At 43.9% G+C, this 23,938-nt stretch overlaps 1 protein-coding gene across 1 annotated transcript in view; it reads left to right on the forward strand.

The window, feature by feature from the left end:
- LOC129822797 (dnaJ homolog subfamily B member 6-like) overlaps positions 1 to 23,938 on the forward strand; it is a 70,737-nt gene that overhangs the window by 12,613 nt on the left and 34,186 nt on the right. The window contains exons 2-3 of the mRNA XM_055881220.1: positions 10,894 to 11,011; positions 23,580 to 23,689. Coding sequence (XP_055737195.1) covers positions 10,947 to 11,011; positions 23,580 to 23,689 — 175 coding nt within the window. The 5' untranslated portion in view covers positions 10,894 to 10,946. The remainder of the gene's footprint in view (positions 1 to 10,893; positions 11,012 to 23,579; positions 23,690 to 23,938) is intronic.

A 23,938-nucleotide genomic window follows, 5' to 3' on the forward strand; every position in this document is an offset into this window, starting at 1 on the left:
ATCATTTTCACCTCGAATAGATGTAGAGGGACTTTTGTCAGAGGTTGTTTGTTGTGAGCGCTGAGGGAACTTTATGCACTTGGCCAGATGATTCTGCATCTTTGTTGCATTCTTCACATATGATTTGGCACAGTATTTGCAAATGTACACAGGTTTTCCTTCTACATTAGGTCCTGTAAAGATTAGGCAAAAATGAGTAAAAACAACAACGAATCAAAGTTTATTTGTCACGTGCGCCGAATACAACAGGTGTAGGTAGACCTTACAGCGAAATGCTTAATTACAGGCCCTAACCAACAGTACAATTTTTAAGTAAAAAATAGGTATTACGTGAACAATAGAGGAAGTAAGGAAATAAAAAAACGACAGTGAATAATAACAGTAGTGAGGCTATATACAGTAGTGAGGCTGTATACAGTAGCGAGACTATATACAGTAGTGAGGCTATATACAAACACCGGTTAGTTGAGCTAATTGAAGTAATATGTACATGTAGGTATGGTTACAGTGACTATGCATATATGATGAACAGAGAGTAGCAGTAGCGTAAAAGAGGTGTCCCGCCACCCACCACCCGCCAACCCAATGCAGATGGTCCAGGTAGCCAATGTGCAGGGGGCATCGGTTAATCGGGCTAATTGAAGTAGTATGTACATGAATGTATAGTGAAAGTGACTATGTATATATGACAAACAGAGTAGCTGTAGCGTAAAAGAGAGGAGAGAGGGGGGGGGTGGGGCACACAAAGTAAATAGTCCGGGTAGCCATTTGATTACCTATTCAGGAGACTTATGGCTTGGGGAATTTTTTTTTTGAGAAGCCTTTTGGTCCTAGACTTGGTGCTCCGGTATCGCTTGCCATGCGGTAATAGAGAGAACTGTCTATGACTGGGGGATTTAACAATTTTTAGGGCCTTCCTCTGACACCGCCTTGTGGAGAGGTCCTGGATGGCAGGCAGCTTAGCCCCAGTGATGTACTGGGCCGTACCCTCTGTAGTGCCTTGCGGTCAGAGGCCGAGCAGTTGCCGTACCAGGCAGTGATGCAACCAGTCAGAATGCTCTCGATGTTGCAGCTGAAGAACTTTTCGAGGATCTGAAGGATCTGAATCCTTTTAGTCTCCTGAAGGGGAAGAGGCTTGGTCGTGCCCTCTTCACGACCGCCTTGGGGTGTTTGGACCATTCTAGTTTGTTGGTGATGTGGACACCAAGGAACTTGAAGCTCTTAACCTGCTCCACTACAGCCCCGTCGATGAGAACGGAGGCGTGCTCGGTCCTCCTTTTCCTGTAGTCTACAATTATCTCCTTAGTCTTGGTTACATTGAGGGATAGGTTGTTGTTCTGGCACTACCTGGCCAGGTCTCTGACCACCTCCATATAGGCTGTTTCGTCATTGTCAGTGATCAGGCCTACCACTGTTGTCGTCTGCAAACTTAATGATGGTGTTGGAGTCGTACCTGGCCACACAGTCGTGGATTAACAGGGAGTACAGGAGGGGACTGAGCCCTCACCCCTGAGGGCCTCCAGTGTTGAGGATCAGCGTGGCAGATGTGTTGCTACCTACCCTCACCACCTGGGGGCGGCCCATCAGGAAGTCCAGGATCCAGTTACAGAGGGAGGTGTTTAGTCCCAGGATCCTTAAATTAGTGATGAGCTTTGAGGGTACTATGGTGTTGAACTGTAGTCAATGAATAGCATTCTCATGTAGGTGTTCCTGTTGTCCAGGTGGGAAAGGGCAGTGTGGAGTGCAATAGAGATTGCGTCATCTGTTGATCTGTTTGGAGGGTATGCAAATTGGAGTGGGTCTAGGGTTTCTGTGATAATGGTGTTGATGTGAGCCATTACCAGCCTTTCATAGCACTTCATGGCTATGGACGTGAGTGCTACAGGTCTGTAGTCATTTAGGCAGGTTGCCTTAGTGTTCTTGGGCACAGAGACTATGGTGGTCTGCTTGAAACATGTTGGTATTACAGACTCAATCAGGAACATGTTGAAAATGTCAGTGAAGACACCTGCCAGTTGGTCAGCACATGCCCGGAGCACACGTCCTGGTAATCCGTCTGGCCCCACGGCCTTGTGAATGTTGACCTGTTTAAAGGTCTTACTCACGTCGGCTACGTAGAACGTGATCACACAGTTATCCGGAACAGCTGATGCTCTCATGCATGCCTCAGTGTTGCTTGCCTCGAAGTGAGCATAGAAGTTATTTAGCTCGTCTAGTAGGCTCGTGTCACTGGGCAGCTCGCGGCTGTGCGTCCCTTTTGTAGTCTGTAATAGTTTGCAAGCCCTGCCACATAAGACGAGCATTGGAGCCGGTGTTGTACGATTCAATCTTAGCCCTGTATTGGTGCTTTGCCTGTTTGATGGTTCGTCGGAGGGCATAGCAGAATTTCTTATACGCTTCCGGCTTAGAGCCCTGCACCTTGAAAGCAGCAGCTCTACCCTTTAGCTCAGTGCGAATGTTGCCTGTAATCCATGGATTCTGGTTGGGGTATGTACATACAGTCACTATGGGAACAACTTTCTCAATGCACTTATTGATAAAGCCAGTGACTGATGTGGTGTACTCTTCATTGCAATCGGAGGAATCTCAGAACATGTTCCAGTCTGTGATAGCACACAGTCCTGTAGTTTGGCATCTGCTTCATCTGACCACTTTTTTTATTGACCGAGTCACATGTGTTTCCTGCTTTAATTTTAGCTTGTAACCAGAAATCAGGAGGATAGAATTGTGGTCAGATTTACCAAATGGAGGGCGAGGGAGAGCTTTGTACATATCTCTGTGTGTGGAGTACAGGTGATCTAGAATTTATTTCCTTCTGGTTGCGCATTTCACATGTTGATAGAAATGAGGTAGAACTGATTTAAGTTTCCCTGCATTAAAGTCTCCGGCCACTAGGAGCGCCGCCTCTGGGTGAGCGGTTTCCTGTTTGCTTATTTCCTTATACAGCTGACTGAGTGCGGTTTAAGCGCCAACTTTCATCTGTGGTGGTAAATAACCAGCCACGAAAAGTATAGATGAGAACTCTCTTGGCAAAAAGTGTGGTCTACAGTTTATCATAAGATACTCTACTTCAGGCGAGCAAAATCTAGAGACTTCTTTAGATTTCGTGCACCAGCTGTTGTTTACAAATATGCACAGACGCCCCCCCCCTCGTTTTACCAGAGTGTGCTGTTCTATCTAGCCAGTGCAGCGTATATCCTGCTAGCTGAATATCCATGTCATCATTCAGCCACGATTTTGTGAAACATAAAATGTTACAGTTTTTCATGTCCCGTTGGTAGGATATTCATGATCGTACCTTGTCTAGTTTATCCAATGATTGTACATTGGTGAGTAATATTGACTAACGGCAGCTTTCCCACTCGCCTTCTCCGGATCCTTACGAGGCACTCTGCTCTGTGTCCTCTGTACCTGCGTCTCTTTCTCTTGCCGATAACGGGGATGTCGGCCTTGTCGGGTGTTCTCAGTTTATCCTGTGCATCCTGCTTGTTGAATAAAAAATCTTAGTCTAGTAGTGGTGTGGGCTCAATAGCATCTCATTAGTGTGCAAGATCTTGAGAATCAGCTGTACATGTGATGGACGAGTGCACTGCACATGTGATGGAAGAATGAATTGTGCATGCAGAGGATTGCAATTCCATTGAATTGGGGATAGTTTAACCACAATATGCCACAAGACCCAGAATTGCCTTATGTGTTTCCCACAAAAAAGGTTCAATGTTTTTAAGCTAACTTTTTTTGATGAATTTAAGTAAAATTACCAAAATTCCTAGGCTTAACTTTCCATGGAACATTTCTGGAAATTTCCTGGAAAGTTTCCGACCCTTTGCAACCCTAGTTGTACAAACTGGGTATGTATGGGGATATTGATACTAGTATGGGCTTTAGATAGTAATCTGTAGTTGATCCAGTCAAACAGATTTTTATGAACGTGTGGACACACGCCTTCTTTTGACATGCTGGCCCCATGGTATCCATCTAAACTCAAACAATTAGTTCTCATTTTACCACATTTTAATTTTTAAATTGAATCAAACCTTCTGGGAAGATTGAATATCTTGGTACCCTTGTGTACTCTCTGAATCCACATGAAAGATATTTCTAGTTGCTTTCATCAAATATTGTCTTCATAAGCTTCCACCTTGAAGTGTAATTTGGCACAGCAGTACTAAAAAAGAACTGAGAAATGGTTTTAATTTCGGAAACCCAGAATCAAATCTTGCAAGAGTGCTCCATTTAGGTTCTGGGGGGAGAGGTTTAGATGTTAGACTAGTGTGAGTGGTGGAACCAGGATGGAACTTCTTTGGTAGTTCCCTCCTAGCTCTGCTCTGTTTGGATTCATTCTGCTCATCCTGTTTATACACTGTATAAACTGTACAGAATATAAGCTTTTTTTACACTATCATGTATGGTCAGTTCTTGCATCAATAGCTCTATCTATGAATTTGAGTGGTTACATTTCTCCAGCCCCATCTGTCTGGGCGTTCATAACATATAGGCATCCATAACCTATAGGCATTCATAACATAAAGGTCATTAACAGCTTGTTACACTCACTTGTTGTATTGGGATTTTACTGCAACAGTGTTGTCCTGCCGTTCTGCATATATGGATAAAATATATTTGTCAATTGATAGTACATGGATGTAATGTAGGATTGACCTAAACTCGGCAACCAAGAGCCAAATCTTGCGTGAGCGCTTGTGCCTCCCATTCCACAGATCAAAAGATACCAGGTGTAGGTGCACCCCCTGTGAAATAGGAGAAATGTGGGATTGATTGAGCTACATTCACTGCTCGGACACACGCACGCAAGCAAGCACAGACAGTAGTCTGATCCATTAGCTAGCATTACAAACCTGCCTGAGGGGAATGATGGGGGATGAGGGCGCCTCGGGTCAAGACATTGAGATGATTGTGGAGAAAATGAAAGAGCCAATCGTGGATGGATCAGTGTCCGGGCCCCGTTTTCTTAAAGTGTCTCAGAGTTGGAGTGCTAATCAACGATCAGGTCCTCCCTGTCCATGCAATCTGGTTTTATTATGATCTAAAAGGCAACACGGATCCTATATCCGCATTCCCATGATTAAACTCTTCATGAACAAGGGCTCTGCTCTCAGCTGTGAATGTGTGCCTTGAGCATGACTGTCTTATTCATGATCTAGTTCTATTGGAAGGGAGCGAGGGAGCGGGACAGAAGGTAGAGAGATTCGTTATCTTTCTATCACTGTTTATCAACGCTTCCTCAAACTTTCTGCTTTTTAATATTCCTGCCCTTTTCGCTGTCCACCCTCAGGCAGGTTTGTAATGCTAGCTAATGGATCAGACTACTGTCTGTGCTTGCTTGCGTATATTTTTTAACTAGGCAAATTCTTAATTACAATGACGGCCTACCCCGACCAAACCCTAACCCGGACGACGCTGGGCCAATTGTGCGCCTCCCTATGGGACTCCCAATCACGGCCGGTTGTGATACAGCCCAGGATCGAACCAGGGTCTGTTGTGATGCCTCTAGCACTGAGATACAGTGCTTCAGACCGCTGCGCCACTCGGGAGCCGTTAGTGGAGACATGTCAAGTTTGTTTTAAGATCATTTGCTGGCCATCATACAGCACAGAGCTTCTCCCAGCGTAGATTAATCTGGAAACATCGGTGTCTCGCTCTTGTTCTCTCTCTAGGGTGTAGGGTGTCATTTTGGGAGGCACACTAGAGCATAGCGCTGTGCCTCAGGTCTGTTCTCACTGCTCAGTGTCCATCTACCATTGGGAAAGGGAAAAGGGGGATACCTAGTCAGTTGTACAACTGAATGCCTTCAACTGAAATGTGTCTTCCGCATTTAACCCAACCCCTCTGAATCAGAGAGGTGCGGGGGGCTGCCTTAATCGACATCCACGTCTTCGGCGCCCGGGCAACACTGCCTTGGGATCTGCTGTCTAAGGGACTTCCATTGGGATGCATAGAGACCCTAACACCATTATTTAAGATACCTCTGTCTGTTAGTACATTGTCTCTGCTGAACAGCCTCATGGCTACCAGTAGGTAAGCACCTTGAGCTATTGACATTTTGTGGTGATCTTGCTCAATAGGGCGTATGCCATTTTGATGACTGGCCATTTTACTGAAGTATTGTATTCTCTCTCTCGTTCTCTCTCTCTGTATGTCCTGTTCACTGCTTCTCACCCTCTTTCTTTCGTTCTCTCTGTCTTTCTCTCTTTGTATATTTTTTGTTTCAACACTCCCTCTGTAATGAATCAATACTCTATTAAACATCGTATGTTATTTCAAAATACACAGGGAATACCAGCCCTATTCACATAATGACTCCTACTTAGTCTTAATGATTAGGTGTTGAACAATGTGAGGCCACAGTAATGAAATCAGGGAGATTTCTTCCTGTGTTGTGTGACGGATCTCCTTCAGCACGCTCTACTGTTAGATCAGGGGGCGTATGTATCAAGCATTTTAGAGTAGGAGTGCTGACCAAGGATCAGGTTCCCTCTGTGTGTGTAATCTTATTCATTGTGATCTAAAAGGCAAAAATGATCCTAGATCAGCACTCCTACTCTGAGACGCATGATAAACACAGCCCATAATTTTAAGTGGTTTTAATGGGCGTTTTCCATTTTGATTTGTTTTATATTTAACCAAACTAGGACTAGACTAACATTGAAGCTGTCCAATATGTAGAATCTTTCCTTTATATAGCACTGTAGCAATTTATCATTATAGGATCCATACCATATGTGGATTCATACCGGTATACCTTAAAAGGCGATATATTACCCAGCTCTAACACTAGATATACATTTTATATGCTCTAGTCTATACAGTACCAGTCAAAAGTTTGGACACCTACTCATTGAAGGGTTTTTCTTTATTTTTACTATTTTCTACATTGTAGAATAATAGGGAAGACATCAAAACTATGAAATAACACATGTAGTAATCAAAACAAGTGTTAAGTAGCCACCCTTTGCCTTCATGACAGCTTTGCACACTCTTGGCATTCTCTCAACCAACTTCGAGGTAGTCACCTGGAATGCATTTCAATTAACAGGTGTGCCTTGCTAAAAGTTAATTTGTGGAATTTCTTTCCTTGGTGCGTTTGAGCCAATCAGTTGTGTTGTGACATGGTAGGGGTGGTATACAGAAGATAGCCCTATTTGGTAAAATACCAAGTCCATATTATAGCAAGAACAGCTCAAATAAGCAAAGAGAAATGACAGTCCGTCGTTACTTTAAGACATGACGGACAGTCAATCCGTAAAATGTCAAGAACTTTGAAGTTTCTTCAAGTGCAGTCGCAAAAACCACCAAGAGCTATGATGAAACTGGCTCTCATGAGGACCACCACAGGAAAGGAAGACCAAGAGTTACCTCTGCTGCAGAGGATCTGTTCATTAGAGTTATCTGCACCTCAGAAATTCAGCCCAAGTAAATGCTTCACAGAGTTCAAGTAACAGACACATACCAACATCAACTGTTCAGAGGAGGGAATCAGGCCTTCATGGTTGAATTACTGCAAAGAAATCACTAAAGGACACCAATAAGAAGAAGAGACTTGCTTGGGCCAAGAAACATGAGCAATGGACATGGTGGAAATCTGTTCTTTGGTCTGATGAGTCCAAATTTGAGATTTTTGGTTCTAACCGTCTTGTCTTTCTGAGACACAGAGCATGTGAACGGATGATCTCCGCATGTGTGGTTCCCACCATGAAGCATGGAGGAGGAGGTGTGATGGTGTGGGGTTGCTTTGCTGGTGACACTGTCTGTGATTTATTTATAATTCAAGGCAAACTTACCCAGCATGGCTACCACACTATTCTGAAGTGATATGCCATCCCAACTGGTTTGCGCTTAGTGGGACTATAATTTGTTCAACAGGACAATGACCCTGCACACCTCCAGGCTGAGTAAGGGCTATTTGACCAAGAAGGAGAGTGATGGAGTGCTGCATCAGATGACCTGGCCTCCAAAATCACCCGACTTCAACCGAATTTAGATGGTTTGGGATGAGTTGGACCGCAGAGTGAAGGAAAAGCAGCCAACAAGTGCTCAGAATATGTGGGAACTCCTTCAAGATTGTTGGAAAAGCATTCAAGGTGAAGCTGGTTGAGAGAATGCCAAGAGTGTGCAAAGCTGTCATCAAGGCAAAGGGTGGCTACTTTGAAGAATATTAATTATATTTTGATTTGTTTAACACTTTTTTGGTTACTACGTGACTCCATATGTGTTATTTCATAGTTTTGATGTCTTCACTATTATTCTACAACGTAGAAAACAGTAAAAATAAAGAAAAATCCTTGAATAAATAGGTGTGTCCAAGCTTTTGCTTAGTACTGTACGTGCTCGGAATACATTATGTATGCTCTAGTCTATACACGCTAGAAGATCTCTTATCTGCGCTGTTATGCGAGTGAGATTCCATCTACTACTCCTTTGTGAGGTTGCCAGGTTGGTGAAATTCACAGAAGATGCTCAGAATACCATCTCTTCTGTGGTGTGAGCTGCCAGGTCGAGGCCAGGTAAAGCCTCCATGTGGTCTGCATTTTAATTCATCAACTATTTCTGTTTATTTGTTCCACTTCATTTAAAATCACTTCTACTCCACGTCTGATACTATAATCTCACATGTTTGGAATGAGGACACACACATATATACACACACACAGTTTTCTATGGAATCAACCTGTTTCAAAAAGGATTTAATTAATTTTCATAGTAGATGTAATAGATAAACTCAGCAAAAAAATAATCGTTCTCTCACTGTCTACTTCATTTATTTTCAGCAAACTTAACGTGTATATATTTCTATGAACATAAGATTCAACAACTGATACAAAAACTGACATGTTACTAACAGAAATGGAATAATGTGTCCCTGGACAAAGGGGGAGGGTCAAAATCAAAAGTAACAGTCAGTATCTGGTGTGGCCACCAGCTGCATTAAATACTGCAGTGCATCTCCTCCGCATGGACTGCACCAGTTTTTCCAATTGTTGCTATGTTACCCCACTTTTCCACCAAGGCACCTGCAAGTTCCCGGACATTTCTTTGGGGAATGGCCCTAGCCCTGACCCTCCGATCCAACAGGTCCCAGACGTGCTCAATGGAATTGAGATCCGGGATCTTCACTGGCCATGGCAGAACACTGACATTCCTCTCTTGCAGGAAATCATGCACAGAACGAACAGTATGGCTGGTGGCATTGTCATGCTGGAAGGGTCATGTCAGGATGAGCCTGTAGGAAGGGTACCACATGAGGGAGGAGGATGTCTTCCCTGTAATGCACAGCGTTGAGATTGCCTGCAATGACAACAAGCTCAGTCTGATGCTGTGGCACACCACCCCAGACCATGACGGACCCTCCACCTCCAAATCGATCCCGCTCCAGAGGACAGGCCTCGGTGTAACGCTCATTCCTTCATCGATAAACTCAAATCCGACCATCACCCCTGGTGAGACAAAACCGTGACTCGTCAGTGAAGAGCACTTTTTGCAAGTCCTGTTTGGTCCAGCGACGGTGGGACTGTGCCCATAGGCAACGTTGTTGCTGGTGAGAACCTGCCTTACAACAGGCCTACAAGCCCTCAGTCCAGCCTCTCAGCCTACTGTGGACAGTCTGAGCACTGATGGAGGGATTATGCGTTCCTGGTGTAACTCGGGCAGTTGTTGTTCCCATCCTGTACCTGTCCCGCAGGTGTGATGTTTGGATGTACCGATCCTGTGCAGTTGTTGTTACACGTGGTCTGCCACTGCGAGGATGATCAGCTGTCTGTCCTGTCTCTCTGTAGCGCTGTTGTAGGCGTCTCACAGTACGGACATTAAAATTTATTGCCATGGCCACATCTGCAGTCCTCATTCCTCCTTGCAGCATGCCTAAGGCACGTTCACGCAGATGAGCGGGGACCCTGGGCATCTTTCTTTTGGTGTTTTTCGGAGTCAGTAGAATGGCCTCTTTAGTGTCCTAGGTTTTCATAACTGTGACCTTAATTGCCTACCGTCTGTAAGCTGTTAGTGTCTTAACGACCGTTCCACAGGTGCATGTTCATTAATTGTTTATGGTTCATTGAACAAGCATGGGAAACAGTGTTTTAATCCTTTACAATGAAGATCTGTGAAGTTATTTGGATTTTTCCAAATTATCTTTGAAAGACAGGGTCCTGAAAAAGGGATGTTTCTTTTTTTTGCTGAGTTCATGTTAATTGAGTTGTAATTGGGCTGTTAATTAATATAAACATTAATAAAGATTGCATAGTGTTGCTGGGGTGAGAGTGGGGGTTGATGGTGTGGTGGTGGAGTGATGTTGACACTGAAAATCGATAGGGGAAGACAACGGCTTACTCTGGAGTTGATTCTCTTTTCAAAGTTGCCTCTCACCGGCCACATTAACCAGAGATGAAATGGAAGACTTGTATCGGTTGGAAGTATATTTGATTCTGGACATGTTTTGCCAGTTGCTCCAGGCTGCTTATGATATAAAGTCATGCTTATGAAAAGGGGTTACTTGGGCGTGATGGCTGTGGCTTCAGTTCTTAATATGTCCTACCCTAAGCAATCATAAACTTTCAATCTAACTTCTAGCCGCAGGTTATCCACTCTACCGCATCTTTATGCAATATTAGAGCTAATGTTAGCTTAAGTCCCGTCCGCCGCTCATCGCTTTCTCTCCCTTAAGTGGGCTCTATTTTCAGGGCAGTTGATTACTTTGTTTAGCTTTGCCACCCTGTGAAATACCCTGTCCCTCCCCCGACTTCTAGCCCTTTTGGGCCAGAGGGGAGGTTTCTTAGCTGTCACACATGGCTGCATTTGTCATGGGCCCACTTTGCTGTGCTTTCCTCCTCCTTGAGTTCCTCAACATTGTTTTTAGACCATGCCTTGCTCCCTCTGCAGAGCGACGGCTAAAGACTGCTGACTAGAAGACGGAGCCACAGAGAGAAACAGCCATGACAGAATATTACCAGATCTTAGGGGTCCAGAGAAACGCGTCGGCGGAGGACATTAAAAAAGCGTGAGTAGCCCAGTCCGGCATGGCCTCTATTTGTACACGCATGTTGATGTTAGTAACGTGTGACACTCCGAGGGATGTAGTAGACTAATTATAGAAACGGAGTAGAAACTGACAGAGTGCTAACTGCAAGGCTTTTGAAAGTTTCCACTCTGCTCACTTCTTGTAACCTTGCTGTCACACACACACACACACACACACACACACACACACACACACACACACACACACACACACACACACACACACACACACACACACACACACACACACACACACACACACATCCTCATGATTAATGTTCCCTATTGTCATTTGAGAACTGATGAGTGTTGTGCGTATTGTTGTTATGCCAGTAATATGTTTTGAATGACACACACACACACACACACCACACACACACACACACACACACTTTTAAAACTGCATTATCATTGTGAGAGTATGATCTGCCCATTAGTGCTGCTAGACTTGTGGAATCTAAGGTATGCTTGGTTTTTAGGGTTTGGCTGAACTTAAAACGAACTCCATTGTGAAGAACGTTTCTCCCCTATACTACTGTATTTTTCCAGTTTTAGTGTTGACTACAAGGTAAAACAACCATCTTAGTCACTAAATGAACTGAGTAGTGGTAACTTAAACACAATCAGAAGTCATACTAATTCAGTGTTTTTACTTTCGTTGTTAGTGCTGACTGTCCTGCATTTGACCTTTTGACTAGATAGATATGACCCTAGACAAAGATCAAAAGGTTAGGTAAATTGTTTAACAACATCTCTCTGATTCAGTTGATACTCTTACCACTGGGCTGCCCACTTCTAACTCCAGTGCCGTCAAAAACTGGATTTCTTTTCTGTGTTTTATATGTATTTACACACTGAGGTTGGAATAATACTGTGAAATTGTGAAAATGCCCTTTTAGTGTCAGAGCTGTTTGAAATGACCGCCTGAAATTCCAACCTATTTTGGTGGGATGGCGTTTTGGCCTGCCTGGTGAAATCAATAGACCAATATGAGAGTTCCAAACCAATAACAGCTAGTTTTCAGTTTCCCCCTCCCCACTCAGACCACTCCCAGACTTTTTTTGACCATTTTCATTGAAAGCAATCACAGTAAGTTATATAAAAGAGCTGCATATGACCTTTTTTATTAACTAAATTATTATTGATCTTATCCACCACCATTGGATAAGATCAATGAAAACCACAGTTGACACCTCTGTGATAGTCAGTCACACAATGAACTGAAGTAGCTTGCAAACAGTAGCTCTTCTGAGAAATCTTACATGTACAGGAAAAGCACTGAAGGATTTGTAGATAGTGCATTTGAAAGTATTCAGACCCCTTGACTTTTTCCACATTTTATTACGTTACAGCCTTATTCTAAAATGGATTAAACAATTGTTTTCACTCATCAATCTACCTACACACAATACCCCCTTTTTGGGGGGAAAATGTTGCAAATGTATAAAACTATCACATTTACATAAGTATTCAGACCCTTTACTCAGTACTTTGTTGAAGCAACTTTGGCAGCGATTACAGCCTCGAGTCTTCTTGCGTATATGACGCTACAAGTTTGGCACACCAGTATTTGGGGAGTTTCTCACATTATTCTCTACAGATCCTCTCAAGCTCTGTCAGGTTGGAGGAGGCCTGTCACTGAACAGCTATTTTCAGGTCTCTCTAGAGATGTTCGATAGGGTTCACCTCTGGGCTCTGGCTGGACTTGTCCCATATCCACTCCTGCATTGTCTTGGCTGTGTGCTTAGGGTCGTTGTCCTGTTGGAAGGTGAACCTTTGCTCAAGTCTGAGGTCATGAGCGCTCTGGAGCAGGTTTTCATCAAGGATCTCTGTCCTTTCCCTCGATCCTGACTAGTTCCCAGTTACTACCGCTGACATCCCCACAGCATGATGCTGCCACCACCATGCTTCACCGTAGCGATGGTTCCAGGTTTCTTCCAGACGGGACGCTTGGCGTTCAGGCCGAAGAGTTCAATCTTGCTTTCATCAGACCAGAGAATCTTGTTTCTGAGAGTCTTTAAGTGCGTTTTGGCAAACTCCAAGCGGGGTGTCATGTGCCTTTTTACTGGGGAGTGGTTTCCGTCTGGCCACTACCATAAAGGCCTGATTTGGTGGAGTTCTGCAGAGATGGTTGTCCTTCTGGAAGTTTCTCCCATCTCCACAAAGGAACTCTGGAGCTCTGTCAGAGTGACCATCGGGTTCTTGGTCACCTCCCTGACCAAGGCCCTTCTCCCCCGATTGCTCAGTTAGGCCTGGCGGCCAGCTCTAGGAAGAATCTTGATGGTTCCAAACTTCTTCCATTTAAGAATGATGGAGGCCACTGTGTTCTTGGGGACCTTCAAGGCTGCAGTACCCTTCCCCAGATCTGTGCCTCGACACAATCCTGCCTCGGGGTTCTACGGACAATTCCTTTGACCTCATGGCTTGGTTTTTGCTCTGACATGCACTGTCAACTTTGGGACCTCATTTAGACAGGTATGTGCATTTTTCCAAATCATGTTTGATCAATAAAATGTACCACAGGTAGACTCCAATCAAGTTGTAGAAACATCGCATGGATGATCAATGGAAATGGGATGCACCTGAGCTCAATTTCAAGTCTCATAGCAAAGGGTCTGAATAATTATGTAAAAATCGTATTTATTATAGAGTATTGTGCGTAGATTGATGAGGATTAAAAAAAAAAAAATCATACATTTTTGAATAAGGCTGTAACTTAAAATGTGGAAAATGTCAAGGGGTCTGAATACTTTCCGAATGCACTGGATTTGCTCAGGTGAGAGCGATGCCTTACGGCCAAGGTGTGGTCTACCTAAGGCCTGAAGCACCCTACCAGTTCTCTTATGGTGTATTTTAGAATATAATGAATAATATTAAAATGACAGGGGAGACCTGATCCTAGATTATCACTTTTCCTATGAGAAGCTTGATACTTATGGCCCCAGTTCTGTATGGAACATTTTTATTTATTTTACCGTTATTTTACCAGGTAAGTTGACTGAGAACACGTTCTCATTTGCAGCAACGACCTGGGGAATAGTTACAGGGGAGAGGAGGGGGTGAATGAGCCAATTGTAAACTGGGGATTATTAGGTGACCATGATGGTTTGAGGGGCCTGGCAGCCTAAAAAAGCCCTGCTGCTCTGCATGTCTCTTGTTGTGGTTGATGTAGTTTTAATAATTAATTTAGCAATTAACACTGGAGTGATAGATGTGTAGATGAGGATGTGCAAGTATAAATACTGGTGCGCAAAAGAGCAGAAAAAAAACAAATATGGGGATGAGGTAGGTAGTTGGTTGGATGGGCTTCTTACAGATGAGCTGTGTACATCTGCAGCGATCGGTAAGGTGCTCTGACAGCCGATGCTTGAAGTTAGCGAGGGAGATAAGTCTCCAACTTCAGGGATTTTTGCAATTCATTCCAGTCATTGTCAGCAGAGAACTGGAAGGAAAGGCGGCCAAAGGAGGTGTTGGCTTTGGTGGTGACCAGTGAAATATACCTGCTGGAGCGTGTGCTACGGGTGGGTGTTGCTATGGTGACCAGTGAGCTGAGATAAGGCAGAGCTTTACCTAGCAAAGACTTATAGATGACCTGGAGCCAGTGGGTTTGGTGACGAATATGTAGCGTGGACCAGCCAACAAGAGCATACAGGTCGCAATGGTGGGTAGTATATGGGGCTTTGGTGATAAAACGGATGGCACTGTGATACACTGCATCCAGTTTGCTGAGTAGAGTGTTTGAGGCTATTTTGTAAATGACATCGCCGAAGTCAAGGATCGGCAGGATAGTCAGTATTACGAGGGTATGTTTGGCAGCATGAGTGGAGGAGGGTTTGTTGCAAAATAGGAAGACGATTCTAGATTTAATTTTGGATTGGAGATGCTTAATGCGAGTCTGGAAGGAGAGTTTACAGTCTAGCCAGACACCTAGGTATTTATAGTTGTCCACATATTTTAATTCAGAACCGTCCAGAGTAGTGACGCTAGGCGGGCGGGCGGGCAGCGATTGGTTGAAGAGCATGCATTTAGTTTTACTAGCGTTTTAAGAGCAGTTGGAGGCCACGGAAGGAGTGTTGTATGGCGTTGAAGCTCGTTTGGAGGTTTGCTAACACAGTGTCCAAAGAAGAGCCAGATGTATACAGAATGGTGTTGTCTGTGTAGAGGTGGATCAAAGAATCACCCGCAGCAAGAGCGACATCATTGATATATACAGACAAAAGAATCATCCCGAGAATTGAAGGTCCGGACAACAGGCCCTCCGATTTGACACGCTGAACTCTATCTGAGAAGTAGTTAGTGAACCAGGCAAGACAGTCATTAGAGAAACCAAGGCTGTTGAGTCTGCTGATAAGAATTAGGTGATTGACAGAGTCGAAAGCCTTGGCCATGTCGATGAAGACGGCTGCACAGTGCTGTTTTTTATCGATGGTGGTTATGATATCGTTTAGTACCTTGATTGTGGCTGAGGTGCATCCGTGACCAGCTCGGAAACCGGATTGCATAGCGGAGAAGGTACGGTGGGATTCGAGATGGTCAGTGATCAACAACTTCCGGCGCCGACAGAGATGGCCGCCTCGCTTCGCATTCCTAGGAAACAGTATTTTGTTTTTTTATGTGTTATTTCTTACATTGTTACCCCAGGTAATCTTAGGTTTTATTACATACAGTCGGGAGGAACTATTGGATATAAGAGCAATGTCAACTCACCAACATTACGACCAGGAATATGACTTTCCCGAAGCGGATCTTCTGTTTTGCCCACCACCCAGGACAATGGATCGGATCCCAGCCGGCGACCCAAAACAACGACGCCGTAGAAGAGGCAGACGGAGCAGTCTCCTGGTCAGGCTCCGTAGACGGGCACATCGTGCACCGCTCCTGAACATACTACTCGCCAATGTCCAGTCTCTTGACAACAAGGAAGACGAAATCCGTGCAAGGGTAGCCTTCCAGAGAGACATCAGAGACTGTAACGTTCTTTGTTTCACGGAAACATGGCCCGCTCGAGACGCTATCGGAGTCGGTCCAGCCAGCTGGTTCCTTCACGCATCGCGCCAACAGAAACAAGCATCTTTCTGGTAAGAAGAAGGGCGGGGGTGTATGCTTTATGATTAACGAGTCCTGGTGTGATCATAACAACATACAGGAACTCAAGTCCTTCTGTTCACCTGACTTAGAATTCCTCACAATCAAATGCCGACCGCATTATCTACCTCGAGAATTCTCTTTGATTATAATCACAGCTGCATATATCCCCCCCGAGCAGACACATCGAAGGCCCTGAACAAACTTCATTTGACTATGTAAACTGGAAACCACATATCCTGAGGCTGCATTTATTGTAGCTGGGGATTTTAACAAGGCATATCTGAAAACAAGGCTCCATAAATTCTATCAGCATATCGATTGTGCAACTAGGGCTGGCAAAACCCTAGATCATTGTTATTCTAACTTCCACAACGCATATAAGGCCCTCCCCCGCCCTCCTTTCGGAAAAGCTGACCACGACTCCATTTTGTTGCTCCCAGCCTATAGACAGAAACTAAAACAGGAAGCTCCCGCGCTCAGGTCTGTTCAACGCTGGTCCGACCAATCGGATTCCACGCTTCATGATTGCGTCGACCACGTGGACTGGGATATGTTCCGCATTGCGGCGAACAATAACATTGATGTATACACTGATTCGGTGACTGGGTTTATTAGCAAGTGCATCGGTGATGTGAAGTTATACCCACAGCGTCTATTAAAACATTCCCAAACCAGAAACCGTGGATTGATGGCAGCATTCGCACAAAACTGAAAGCGCGAACCACTGCTTTTAATCAGGGCAACATGACCGAATACAAACAGTGTAGCTATTCCCTCCGCAAGGCAATCAAACAAGCTAAGCGTCAGTATAGAGACAAAGTAGAGTCGCAATTCAACGGCTCAGACACGAGAGGTATGTGGCAGGGTCTACAGTCAATCACGGACTATAAAAGGAAAATGAGCCCCGTCGCGGACGAGGATGTCTTGCTCCCAGACAGACTAAACAACTTCTTTGCTCGCTTTGAGGACACTACAGTGCCACTGACACGGCCCGCTACCAAAACCTGCGCGCTCTCCTTCACTACAGCCGACGTGAGCAAAACATTTAAACGCGTAAACCCTCGCAAGGCTGCAGGCCCAGACGGTATCCGCACCCTGGGTCTCGACCCCCCCCCCCCCCCCCCCCTCTGTGCAACTGGGCCCTGGACTTCCTGACGGGCTGCCCCCAGGTGGTGAGGGTAGGTAACAACATCTCCACCCCGCTGATCCTCAATACTGGGGCCCCACAAGGGGGTGTTCTCAGCCCTCTCCTGTACTCCCTGTTCACCCACGCCTCCAACTCAATCATCAAGTTTGTAGATGACACAACAGTGGCAGGCTTGATTACCAACAATGACGAGACGGTCTATAGGGAGGAAGTAAGGGCCCTCGGAGTGTGGTGTCAGGAAAATAACCTCACACTCAACGTCAACAAAACAAAGGAGATGATCGTGGACTTCAGGAAAGAGCAGAGGGCGCACCCCCCTTTCCACATCGACGGGACAGTAGTGGAGAGGGTAGAAAGTTTTAAGTTCCTCGGCGTACATATCACGGACAAACTCAAATGGTCCACCCACACAGACAGCGTGGCGAAGAAGGCGCAACAGCACCTCTTCAACCTCAGGAGGCTGAAGAATTTCTGCTTGTCACCAAAAACACTCACAAACTTTTACAGATGCACAATCGAGAGCATCCTGTCGGCTGTATCACCGCCTGGTACGGCAACTGCTCCGCCCATAACCGTAAGGCTCTCCAGAGGGTAGTGAGGTCTGCACAAAGCATCACCGGGGGCAAACTACCTTCCCTCCAGGACACCTACACCACCCAATGTCACAGGAAGGCCAAAAAGATCATCAAGGACAACAACCACCCGAGCCACTGCCTGTTCACCCCGCTATCATCCAGAAGGCGAGGCCACTACAGGTGCATCAAAGCAGGGACCGAGATACAGAAAAACAGCTTCTATCTCAAAGCCATCAGACTGTTAACCTGTTTGGGGTGCAAGCCCGACCTCGGACCGAAAATGACAACAGCTGCAGAGCGCGAAATTCAAAATCTATTTTTTAAAAATATTTAACTTTTACACATTAACAAGTCCAATACAGCATTTGAAAGATAAACATCTTGTCAATCCAGCCAACATGTCCGATTTTTTAAATGTTTTACAGAGAAAACACCACATATATTTATGTTAGCTCACCACCAAATACAAAAGTGGACAGACACGTATGAATTATGATTATGAAGTATGAATTATGATTGAAGTAGCATGCACAACCAACCGAAATAAACTAAAACCAACCTAAAGAGCCCAGAAAAAACGACCTCAGATGACAGTCATATAACATGTTACACAATAAATCTATGTTTTGTTCATAAAAAGTGCATATTTTAGCTATAAATCAGTTTTACATTGATGCTACCCAAAAATGCTAATACATAGCTACAGTCTGAATCCAGCCGGGAGTAGCCAGAGAAAATACATACACCAACGTCGGCTACTAATTACACCTCATAAAACATTTCAGAAAAACATATGGTGGATAACTAATGAAAGACAGATATCTTGTGAATACAGACAACATTTCCGATTTTTGAAGTGTTTTACAGCGAAAACACAATATATCGTTATATTAGCTAACATCATAAGCTAGCATAAGGCAGCATTGATTCTAGTCAAGCGCTAGCCTAGCATAGTTAGCAGCGTTAGCATTCAACAGTTCGACATATATATGAAAAAGCATCCCAAATTGGGTCTTATCTTTCTTGGTACTCCATCAGAATGTTGTAACGGGGTCCAATGTCCAGTAGAGTCTTTAGTTGGGTTCCAGAACGAAAGATTTCCCTCTTTGGTTAGCTAGCACGGTAGCATTGCTGCGCCAGAAAGCGTTTCTTCAAAAAATTCTTCCGTCGTTTCACATCTAAAGTCCAGAATAAATTGCAATAATATAATTAAAGTATATTGAAAAAACAACCTTTAGGATGATTTTGTGACATGTAGCAAATAATATCGTAGTCAGGCATCATATTCAAAGTTACCTACCTTGTTCCAGAAGCCGAGATCAAATTATCCTTCGCGCCCGGATTTTTATTTTAACTGCGCATGTCTCACAAGAAGTTCTGTTATTCAGTCCAGGGACGAGATATTCGACCCCTTTCAATTCTCACTTCCGCATTACAGTCTGACGTACACCTCTGACGTGTCCCTATTGTCCCAAGTCAAATGGCCTTTTATAGAGAAGGTCTTAAAGAGACACATCGCATTTTGGGAAACTCAATTCGGCTGGGAAAATGGCTGTAAAAATATTTCTGTTCGACTTAGAGAAACAATTCAAACCTTTTTAGAAACTACAGACTGTTATCTATCCAACAGTAGTAAATATATGCATATTGGAAAATAAAAAGTTTCTTAGGAGGCCGTTTGAAAATGTGCACACATTTTCCAGTTTTTTCAATATTCAGCGTGCAGCCAGAACAGGTTAAACAGCCATCACTAACATTGAGTGGCTGCTGCCAACATACTGAGTCAAATCTCTTGCCACTTTAATAATTAAAAATTAAATGTATCACTAGTCACTTTAAACAATGCCAGTTTTTATAATGTTTACATACCCTTCATTACTCATCTCATATGTATATACTATACTCTATACCAACTACTGCATCTTGCCCATGCCGTTCTATACCATCACTCATTCGTATATTTTTTTAATGTACATAATCTTATTCATTCCTTTACACTTGTGTGTGTATAAGGTAGTTGTTGTGAAATTGTTAGGTTAGATTACTCGTTGGATATTACTGCATGGTCTGAACTAGAAGCACAAGCATTTCGCTACACTTGCATTAACATCTGCTAACCATGTGTATGTGACAAATAAAATTTGATTTGTTTGTTCACTTGGCTTTCGAAGACTTTAGAAAGGCAGGGCAGGATGGATATAGGTCTGTAACAGTTTGGGTCTAGAGTGTCTCCCCCTTTTGAAGAGGGTGATGACCGCGGCCGCGTTCCAATCTTTAGGAATCTCAGATGATACGAAAGAGAGGTTGAACAGACTAGTAATAGGGGTTGTGACAATGGCGGCGGATAATTTTAGGAAGAGAGGGTCCAGATTGTCTAGCCCAGCTGATTTGTAGGGATCCAGATTCTGCAGCTTTCAGCACATCAGCTGTCTGTATTTGGTTGAAGGTGGGGGGGGCTTGGGCCAGTAGCTGCGGGGGGTGCAGAGCTGTTGGTTGGGGTAGCCAGGTGGAAAGCGTGGTCAGCCGTAGAGAAAGGAGGTGCTCTTATTCTCCATGGACTTCACAGCGTCCCAAAACTTTTTGGAGTTAGAGCTGCAGGATGCAAATTTCTGTTTGAAAAAGCTAGCCTTTGCTTCCCTAACTGCCTGTGTATATCGGTTCCTAACTTCCCTGAAAAGTTGCATACCGCGGGTACTATTTGAAGCTAGTGCAGTGCGCCACAGGATGTTTTTGTGCTGGTCAAGGGCAGTCAAGTCTGGAGTGAACCAAGGGCTATATCTGTTCTTAGTTCTACATTTTTTGAAAGGGGCATGCTTATTTAAGATGGTGAGGAAGGAACTTTTGAAGAACAACCCTGTAAGCAGTTTATGGACAAGGTATTATAGCAACCCGTGCTTTGGTTTTGTTTACCTGGCCACTGATTCAAATGCTAACTTTTTTATCATTTGTGGCACAAATGCAATGCATGTCAATGGTACCTATATTAGCATTTCCTCGCTTCATATCCAAATCATCTATAGGTAATGTCATTGAGTTGCACAATACATTTTTAGATGCTTTACGATGACTTGGACATGATGCGTGAAAATGCTAATATAGATACCATTAACTTGTGGATGTGTGCCGCAAATGCTGAAAAGTTTTAGCATTTGAAACAGTGGACAACAAACCCAATGCATGGATTGCTGTCATACCTTGTCCATAGACTGATGAAACCAGAAATAAATAATCTAATGGTCAACCTGGTAATAGCAGAATGTAAAATGGGACATAAACCTAACAACTTAGATTACTAATTTCTCTGAACAGGAACCCCGCACCACCAAATTCACTAGGAACTCATTACATAGGATGAAGGGCATTACTCCGAGCTGGAGCTCTATACCACTTGTCAGACATAGAGAATTGATACTATATTCTTGTGGGGTGGCGTGTCCGTGGATGGTTTTGACAATTTATTTGGATTTCTCATGTCTAACTCATTGGCTGTTGGGTACTATATTTATTGAATATTATATGAATCCTATAAATTTAAAATAGCCAATTTGTGTGCAATCAATTAGCTTAGTTTCTCAGAGATCAATTTATTTTACAAAATAATGTTGCAGGAATGCTAATCTTATACATTTACATTTAAGTCATTTAGCAGACGCTCTAATCCAGAGCGACTTACAAATTGGTGCATTCACCTTATGATATCCAGTGGAACAACCACTTTACAATAGTGCATCTAACTCTTTTAAGGGGGGGGGGGGGTTAGAAGGATTACTTTATCTTATCCTAGGTATTCCTTAAAGAGGTGGGGTTTCAGGTGTCTCCGGAAGGTGGTGATTGACTCCGCTGACCTGGCGTCGTAAGAAGTTTGTTCCACCATTGGGGTGCCAGAGCAGCGAACAGTTTTGACTGGGCTGAGCGGGAACTGTACTTCCTCAGTGGTAGGGAGGCGAGCAGGCCAGAGGTGGATGAACGCAGTGCCCTTGTTTGGGTGTAGGGCCTGATCAGAGCCTGAAGGTACGGAGGTGCCGTTCCCCTCACAGCTCCGTAGGCAAGCACCATGGTCTTGTAGAGGATGCGAGCTTCAACTGGAAGCCAGTGGAGAGAGCGGAGGAGCGGGGTGACGTGAGAGAACTTGGGAAAGTTGAACACCAGACGGGCCGCGGCGTTCTGGATGAGTTGTAGGGGTTTAATGGCACAGGCAGGGAGCCCAGCCAACAGCGAGTTGCAGTAATCCAGACGGGAGATGACAAGTGCCTGGATTAGGACCTGCGCCGCTTCCTGCGTGAGGCAGGGTCGTACTCTGCGAATGTTGTAGAGCATGAACCTACAGGAACGGGTCACCGCCTTGATGTTAGTTGAGAACGACAGGGTGTTGTCCAGGATCACGCCAAGGTTCTTAGCACTCTGATCTTATCTGTTTCTAACAACAGGAAAACAATTCAATCTGAGATGGTGGGTGTCAAACCTCTTACTTGTACTTTTTGAGGTGTATGACCAATGTGAGTCTTTCTGTGTGTAGATGATGATGTAATATGGTAGTGCTGAGCGATTAACTGAAATTTCGGTTATTTTTAATTTTGGCCGACTTCGGTTCAATTATTTGAATTACATTGTAGTAGGGAGTTGTAGTTTCTAACAGTCCAATATTCTACATAGCTTAGCGTGTAAAACGTTGTAATGAACTACAATGACCATAATTCATTGCGCATCTACTTTCCCGGTCTGTGTTTATTTTACGACTGCTACTACGGGAAGAGAGAAGAGTGCGCGATCTTGATAAAGAGAGCAGCTGTTGTATTTCTACCTGAAAATACATTTAAGTCAGGGATGGGCAACTTTGATGGGGGTGGGGGCCACAGAAAAAACAAAACTCATCATGAGCTGCGTTGCCACATCTATTACCCCCCTGTTTTTAAAGCAAGTTTGCTGCAATTGTACACACTTTGCCAAGGGGCGGAGAGAAGAAATTTTAATTTTATAGCTAATTTTTAAAGCAATTCTACTCATTTTGCCATGGGGCGTAGAGAAGTGTGCAGTTTTTACAGCTAATTTCCTCCAATTCTACACATTTGGCCATAGGAGGCAAATGTTTGCAGTTTAATAAAGCTGATGATCAATGGGCCCCACCCGGTCTGTAATTCGACCATGTTACTACAAGTTTAGATAGTCTAGCAGCCAGCTAATTTACTGATCTAAAACCATTTTAGCCTACATGGGCTAATTGAGTGACTGCTGATGCACAACCAAATTTGTAAATTGCACCTTGTGTATTCTAACTCTCAACAGTAAGTTGAGAACCTGACTGAGTTTTCTTTTCTTTTTTCCCTGATCTAGTTGGTATTCAGCAGTCAAAAGTATACCTTTATTTTCTTTGAAGAACTACAAAATAGGGATTTTGTCAGACAGCATAGGAACCAGCTCTTATGGAGATGAGATGACTTGGAATGAAAAAATAGTCATCAGATAAAACAAATGTAATATACACAACTGAAATATTTAATTTAAAAAATAATGTGAACAATTGATGGTTAATAAGTGATAAGCAGTAATGGACAGTCATTACCATCTTGGGAAATGTATTAATCGTTTTATTCTGTTACAGCATTCAACCCACAGTGCATTTCAAATGATCGAAAACCGTGATCATTTTTTAATAATCGAACCAAAGTGTAACCGATCTCAAAAAGCACTAGTCGCTCAGCACTATAATGTAGAGTACATGTATTTCTGCCATACTGTAGGTACAGAAAGCTAGCGCTCAAGTGGCATCCAGACAAGAACCCTGACAACAAGGAGGACGCAGAGAGACAGTTCAAAGAGCTTTCAGAAGCCTATGAGGTCCTGTCAAACGGTAAGAGTACCCCCCCCCCCTCACATAAGACAGTTTAAATGCTCAAATCAAACGCTGTCGCACATGTCCGGAATCACGGAGACCAATCCGGTTGTAAAATAGAATAAAAATATCAAGACATTTTATGGAGAAATGCTTGCTGCTAATATAATAATGAGTGACTGCGACTTGTTATGATCTGGTGTCTAGAAATGTATGCTAGCTAGGTACACACAGTAGTGGTGATAAGTGGTGTCTTTCTGCTATACA

Source organism: Salvelinus fontinalis, chromosome 25 (genome assembly GCF_029448725.1).
Source record: "Salvelinus fontinalis isolate EN_2023a chromosome 25, ASM2944872v1, whole genome shotgun sequence".
NCBI lineage: Eukaryota > Metazoa > Chordata > Actinopteri > Salmoniformes > Salmonidae > Salvelinus > Salvelinus fontinalis.